Source organism: Anopheles coluzzii, chromosome 3, assembly GCF_943734685.1.
Source record: "Anopheles coluzzii chromosome 3, AcolN3, whole genome shotgun sequence".
Classification (NCBI taxonomy): domain Eukaryota; kingdom Metazoa; phylum Arthropoda; class Insecta; order Diptera; family Culicidae; genus Anopheles; species Anopheles coluzzii.
Genome location: NC_064671.1, coordinates 59339619 through 59345874, shown reverse-complemented (window position 1 = coordinate 59345874; position 6256 = coordinate 59339619). Strand labels below are relative to the sequence as shown.

The 6256-nt window shown below is 38.5% G+C and overlaps 2 protein-coding genes across 5 annotated transcripts; both read right to left on the bottom strand.

Annotated features, from left to right (window-relative positions):
• Positions 1 to 1009: 1009 nt before the first annotated feature.
• LOC120957252 (uncharacterized) lies at positions 1010 to 5979 on the bottom strand. Of its 4 annotated transcripts, none has more exons than XM_040379347.2 (4): positions 5659 to 5979; positions 3866 to 4122; positions 3768 to 3789; positions 1010 to 2327 (listed from the first exon to the last, which is right to left on the bottom strand). In XM_040379347.2, the coding sequence occupies exons 2-4, from the start codon at positions 4031 to 4033 to the stop codon at positions 2161 to 2163; spliced, it is 357 nt and encodes a 118-aa protein (XP_040235281.1). In that variant the 5' UTR covers positions 4034 to 4122; positions 5659 to 5979; the 3' UTR covers positions 1010 to 2160. The 4 variants fall into 4 exon arrangements, with proteins under 4 accessions (XP_040235281.1, XP_040235284.1, XP_040235283.1 ...); XM_040379350.2 differs by having other exon boundaries at positions 5666 to 5979; XM_040379349.2 differs by lacking the exon at positions 5659 to 5979 and adding an exon at positions 5216 to 5652.
• Positions 2459 to 3527, bottom strand: LOC120957251 (general odorant-binding protein lush-like). Its single transcript, XM_040379346.2, has 5 exons — positions 3360 to 3527; positions 3211 to 3286; positions 3011 to 3105; positions 2830 to 2944; positions 2459 to 2752 (listed from the first exon to the last, which is right to left on the bottom strand). Exons 1-5 carry the CDS (start codon positions 3435 to 3437, stop codon positions 2664 to 2666), a joined length of 453 nt encoding a protein of 150 aa, XP_040235280.1. The 5' UTR covers positions 3438 to 3527; the 3' UTR covers positions 2459 to 2663.
• Positions 5980 to 6256: the final 277 nt, after the last annotated feature.

The following is a 6256-nucleotide window of genomic DNA, read 5'->3' as shown; positions in this document are numbered from 1 at the left end:
ATGATTCGTGCAGAAAATTCTAATATTTCTGGCTCTTAAGCGGTTTCAATTTGTTAGCAAAAATGCAATTTATACCGATCTTGAAGCAAATTGTATTGATTTGACATTTAATCTGTCAAATTTAGAAAACCGCGTATCTCCGAATCCGCATAAGTCGAGAACCGTGTAACTCGGGAACAGACTGTATTCATTTTAAACTTGATCAGAACACTACAATGCGTATGTCGATACATAATACGAAATTTTTTGTATCAAATATCATAAATTTTACTATAAATAATTCACTAACTTCAGAGCAAAATAATCATTTCTGAGCCAGTCAGAACCGTACTCTATAGCCGTCAGACTATCTCTTTTCTTCAATGCCTACTTTATTTGTAACTCACATTAAAGAGACTTTAAAAACTGCATTATAACCAAAATGGGCAAAATAAATTTAATAATAAAAGGTGGTTTTCAACACCGAAACCAAGTGGTAACTAAGAGAGTGAAACTGTTTTAAATATTCTTATCTACCTATTTGCTTTGATTAAACCATTTTCCGACCCGAATTCGCGTTGCCGAATATAGGAGCATAACCTACCGAAAATAGGAACAAAAGTAGTGATTGCATTTTCACGAATATCTCTAAAAACTACATTTAAAACAGAAAATAAAAAATAGTATATCATAATACAATAGTTAATATAATATCACTTTCATGAAAGCTAATAATAATTGTAAGTGTAACTGCTGCAAACTGCTGCACTAGCTTGTCCAATACACAATACAATACCTGGGTTTGGGGTGGGGTTGGCTTTAAGTTACTTTATATGATCACCCATAGCAGGTTAGTAAGTCCTACGGGGACGATCCATTCGGGGCTTGAACCCTTAACCGGCATGTTGTTGAGGCATGCTAGATGACGACTGTAACACGAGACCAGCCGGGATTACTTACGGTGGGCTGTTGATATTCAGCTGTTGTTCGGAATTGAGTTTTATAAACGCTTATTATTTATTATCCAATATATGTTTTATACAGATTTTATTACTGTTGCACTACACATACATGATTCTACAAGATACGAACTGGAATCTCTAAAACTTTGTTTCAGTAAATGTTCAATAACACTGTACTTCAACTAAAATGCTAGAAAGATTTTGTTGAGAATTTTGTTCAACCGTTTCTCTACGAAGGTTTTTTTATTGGCTGTAAAATATTGCTCATAATTTTGATTGTCCCTCAAGTCTAATGAAACAACGAAATAGACAAATGGTTTACGATACATTCGAACAATTGTTGGTTTTTTTAACGCATTTGAATTTTTGAATTGCTATTACAAACCATGTGAATAAATCATCAAGTTCCTTTGTAAAATTATGGCATATTTTTAATTAAAAATTGCCTTTAAGGATCAAACTTGCTACCGTATTTATTGTTTGAATCTTTAATGTGCGTGTTTTTCCGGTTTCTGCAAAAATAATTTTTTAGTTTTAGATTTATGGATAATGCTGCATTGCTAGGGAGCACAGGATTGGGAAGATACTTTCAAAACATTATTGGATTTCGAACTAATACCGTTATTGCGATCACTGTTGATTTAATTTTCTATGGTTTGTTACATTGCATGCTTTCAATATAATGTACCTCGTTGAAGAAGACGCTTTGTTGTTGAAACCTTTAAATAGAAAATCTGTATAGAGTACATGATGTTTCTGAAAATTGTTTCAAGGCCGGAGATTCTTTGGTGGGGAATGTGATGCGCTTTGGTGGGATTGTAGCTTCATGTATACATTTTGATTCGCTCTAATAAACCACATCAAAAAGGATATGGCGATGGTTTTGTAAATGGTATTGTAGTATACACAATTTATGAATACAATCAGAATATATTTAACAGTCACCTGGTTCAATTCGAGCATTGAATACGGTCACATGAATATTGAGTTTGTGTGTGGTTGGAAAAATAGAAGTGTAAAAAAAAGCTCGATAAACAGTCAGTGTAACTCGATTTAGGACCAACATTTCCCATTGCTACGAATAGTCTGCCTATTTTGATGATAAAACATACGACAACACATCCATACCGACGTACTGGGTCGGTAACTCGTTATTGTTTGCTGTTTGTAGTTAAATATAGTACCAGTGGGATGACAGCTTGAAGATAGTACCAGTTGTTTAGTTTTTCGAAGTAGATCCAACGTTAGCCGGTGCTGTAGCTGGCCGCTGCCCTGGTATAGTGGCGGAGTTTGTGCAGTTACAAATAGCTTCAAAGATTCGTAAAACAATCCCCCTAGTGCGTGTCACCATTCTGTGTTGCTTTATGCCGCTGAGAAGTTTGTTTCCTACGAAAGAAAACGAATGAATTGGATTGTAATAATAGAGGTTAATCGTCGGTAATAAAATTTACATCACTGGACAACAATTTTTGAATCAATATAGGAAAATGTTAAAGAACGATTTCAAAACAACATCATTCTTAATGAATAAAGCTTTATTGTTTAATCTACTACCTATAAAGTAATTCCAAACCGTGATTGGTGCACAAACTAAACACACAAACAGTAAACATCTTCATCGAAACATTCTCTAATAAGGGAAGGATACGGATAGTTTCAACAGTAGATAGCACTCATTATATATTCCTTTGGGCGCAGATCATCAATTATCGGGTTCATTCATCATGGGAACATGAAGGTGTCGGGGGTAAAATCGGCGGCACATTTAGCTGAAAAGTAAGCCTTATCGCACGGGTCCTTGTATGAGGTTTCTGAAAAGAGGATCCGCAAAATATGTAAAGCACCACTGTTCGAGAAAGAAGAGATAGAAATACTACATCGTACATACGTGTGTCTTTACAATGGGTTAACGCTTCCTTTGCCATAGTCTTCATTTCGGGCGGTAGCATCGCTTCGATTTGAGCCATCGTTTTCGAAAAGCTGATTTCACCCTTCTTCGTCATCTGGCGGAAGAATGGAAACCATACCATATTGTTACTGTTGGAGCTAATATTCGCGAGCATACTCACAGTTCCTGCCATTTGTGCAATACACATAGCATAACACTTGAGCTCTTTATCTGGGTTGGCAGGAAAAATCGATTTCCTTAAACCGTGTAGCTCCGCTACGGGAAAATAAACGCAAAACATCATAAAAAAATATTGACAAAAAGACGAGATTAGAACAGAATGTATGAGACCACAAAATATATTGTGCAAAAAACACATACCTTCCTCAACTTTGAATTTTGGAGCACACGCTTGCCGCATCATATCCATCGAGTTGGTTAGCTGTTTCATGGTCATCTGAATAAGACAAAATGCTTATAATAAATGGCTCCTATTTTACAGCAGCAGTACCAACTGTGAAAATACTTACTGCTCCATCAATATGTTCGATTAAACACTGTACGCAAAATAACACCACTAAAGACGATACCAGCACCGATACGCTCATGCTACAAAACACATTGCACTAGGAGCCAACACTAACCAGCAGTGTCTATCGGACATGGTTCGGATGCGAAGACTTCGACAAACTGTTAAGATTTTCCATTTATATGCACTTTAACGCACTGTTTCACTTTGGCAGGAGGAAATGAACGCGTGGAGTAATAATTGTACCCTGTCATAGCTAACAATCAATGCACATTGTCGAGGTTTAGATCGGCTAGTAATTGTGCTTAGGCTTACGAGTGTCATAATTGTGCACCATGAATACAGACACGATCAAATTAACGCTTCGGTTTGCGTTTATGAACGATGCGCAAACTAATGCATTACTCACCATTTTTAGGTCGCTCTTCATCCTGTATCAGCGTAAAAGAAAAAAAAAACATCATCGTTAGTTAAATCAAATACTGAAAGTGCGATATCAAACGTTACCAATTTGCTTTGCAGTTTCACTTCCGCATTCCTCTGCGCCTCTTCCAGCACACTGTCAAGGAAAAGGTTAAGCTCGTTCATTTTGTTCGCATCTTGCTTGAACTCTGCTATTTTCGTGTCGATATCATCGTGACAGTGCTGAACATCCAGATTCATTTCCACGCGCATTTTGACGTAGTTAGATGGCAGGTAATAGCTGCTCTCCGGTGTTTTTAGTGAAGATGAATGAACCAGCCCCCTGATGACTCTAGTACAGACTGTACAGGCGTTGGGAGTGGAAGCAGACGAGAACAATAGCTTAAAAGCATTATCTCATGTGTTCAACAAGTGGGTAATTTTAGAATGCATTCATCAATAACACATCGTTACATTTACTACTAGTGTTTCCATTTCGTATTGGTATTACAGAGAATAAACGATTTTTTCTGTCTTTTTAAGAAATCTTAACTAAAAAATTTTTAAGTTTATCTTTTCATAAAATTTCGTTACTTATCGTTTCCATCTTTTTAATCCTCAATTTTCTAATTGCTTTGTATAATCATACGGTGTCCAAAGAAATAAGTATCTTATTAGCTTCAGTTAACAAAACTTTTTAATTTCAAATAGCAACAATTGACTACAATATAGTTATCTGTATTTTACTGCTGTATGTTTTTAAATTAAATGTTGATCCTTTAATTTAATTTGAGCAAAATTCTCGAGGTATATAAAACAACTAAATAAATAGCATCTGAAATGTACACCAAAAATATCAGAGCCATGTTTAAGATAAGTTTGAAGAAAGAGAAAATTGTATGGATACCAAATTGAACGACACCTGAGTTACATGTCCGCTCATAGTATGCACACATTTGGAAATGTCCTTGACCTAGGGTAGTCTTTTGCATTGAAAGCACGCATTCATGTTTTGCTCAAAACTTTTGCTCGCTTGACCGACTGTTGGAACGCGCCGTAGCTCGAACCAGGCACGAGGGAGAAATTATCTCATCTCGCTAGAAACCACCCGAAGGCTGGAGGGTGTTGCATGGACCGGTTTCATTATCGCACACCTACCCCAACTGGCGGGAACGGACCGTCAGTTCAGTTCGCCAGCTGGCCGTATTCATCAGATGGGCTTTTGAGCTGAATACCTGCAAGCGCTCGGGTAATCAGGTAGATAGCAACCGTGCATTTGTTTTGGTTGCTAGCTCTACACGTGCCTTCCTTCTCTGATCCATTCCCACGGAACTACTTTCGCCGTCTCGCTCCGGTCGGCCGTGCATGCACACACTCAGCTCGTTAAACAACCGACGTGAGTAACAAATGCATCCGTACTACACATGTATACTCTCCTCGCTTTTTTATACTCACACGACCTGCCAGTACGTTTTTGGTCAATAATACCTCTGCCCCGTTTGGCGCGACTCAACTCGTGGTGCCGTGAGTACGATGCACTTGATGCGCCCGTAGCGCAATACGAATTGCAGCAACAGCGTGTGAGAAACGGGTTGTGCACAACGGGGCAACCCTGTTGTTGTACCGCAAGTGCGTCCGATTAACATCCACCACTCTTAACTCTCCTGGGCTTGCTTATCTCTGCTATCGTTGGTAAATTGCTTTTCTCTTGTCACATCGCACGAACGAAGAGGAGGAACACAGAGTATCGTTAAGAGGTTCGTGCGAGCTACGTACTAATTTTGTACTCAAACATCCCTTATATTGTGTAAGCTATTTTTGGTCCAATACTCATACTCATTAAATTACAAAAATCAATTTTCTTATCTGATTGAATCAGCGCGTGTCAGCGCTCTCACCTCTCACCGCACAAATCTGAATCGGCAGGATTGCAGGAAACCTCTACCTAGGCTCATTCACTTCGTATCCCTTGATGCCCTAGGTTTCACCCCGTGGTACACTTTGCAGCTTTGTTACGGTGTATCCTTACGCAAAAGCGAATAAAACTGTTGCCTCGGTGTGATTGATTAAAACGCGTTGAACTAATCACACTACTGGATAAACAATAAATTTTCTAATAAAATACTCTAAATGCTATGTGCACAAACTAGACACGCTACAGACTATCCGCAGACAAATATTCTGACCGACTAGCTGTGCTACATTTATCGCATAACCAGAACATGAAACGCTCAATTGCCACTAAATACAGATTTTCTCTCGCTCCCATATCCGAGAAGGCGCTGCTCGCCACAGCAAAACACGCTCTCGTACACGCGTTCTCTTGCTGAATAGTGGGAGAAACGTCGCTGGAGAACGAAAACACGGTTGATTCCAGTCACCAAAGCAGTGGACCAGCTTTTCCACAGGTTTGAAGGACGATTGGGGTAAACACGATAAACATAAAAGCTTATTTTTTGTTCAAAAATTCAGGATGCCTGTTCAGGGTCGCGAGGG

What these genes read in the sequence shown, in the direction of transcription:
- LOC120957251 (XM_040379346.2), bottom strand. Translation starts at nt 3,437, where the DNA reads ATGAGCGTATCGGTGCTGGTATCGTCTTTAGTGGTGTTATTTTGCGTA. An exon ending in TTGCACAAATGGCAGGAACT is followed by an intron (nt 2,945 to 3,010) that starts GTGAGTATGCTC and finishes TTCTTCCGCCAG; the next exon opens with ATGACGAAGAAGGGTGAAAT. An exon ending in AACCCATTGTAAAGACACAC is followed by an intron (nt 2,753 to 2,829) that starts GTATGTACGATG and finishes TCCTCTTTTCAG; the next exon opens with AAACCTCATACAAGGACCCG.
- LOC120957252 (XM_040379347.2), bottom strand. Translation starts at nt 4,033, where the DNA reads ATGCGCGTGGAAATGAATCTGGATGTTCAGCACTGTCACGATGATATC. An exon ending in TGAAACTGCAAAGCAAATTG is followed by an intron (nt 3,790 to 3,865) that starts GTAACGTTTGAT and finishes ACGCTGATACAG; the next exon opens with GATGAAGAGCGACCTAAAAA. An exon ending in TGAAGAGCGACCTAAAAATG is followed by an intron (nt 2,328 to 3,767) that starts GTGAGTAATGCA and finishes TTTCTTTCGTAG; the next exon opens with GAAACAAACTTCTCAGCGGC.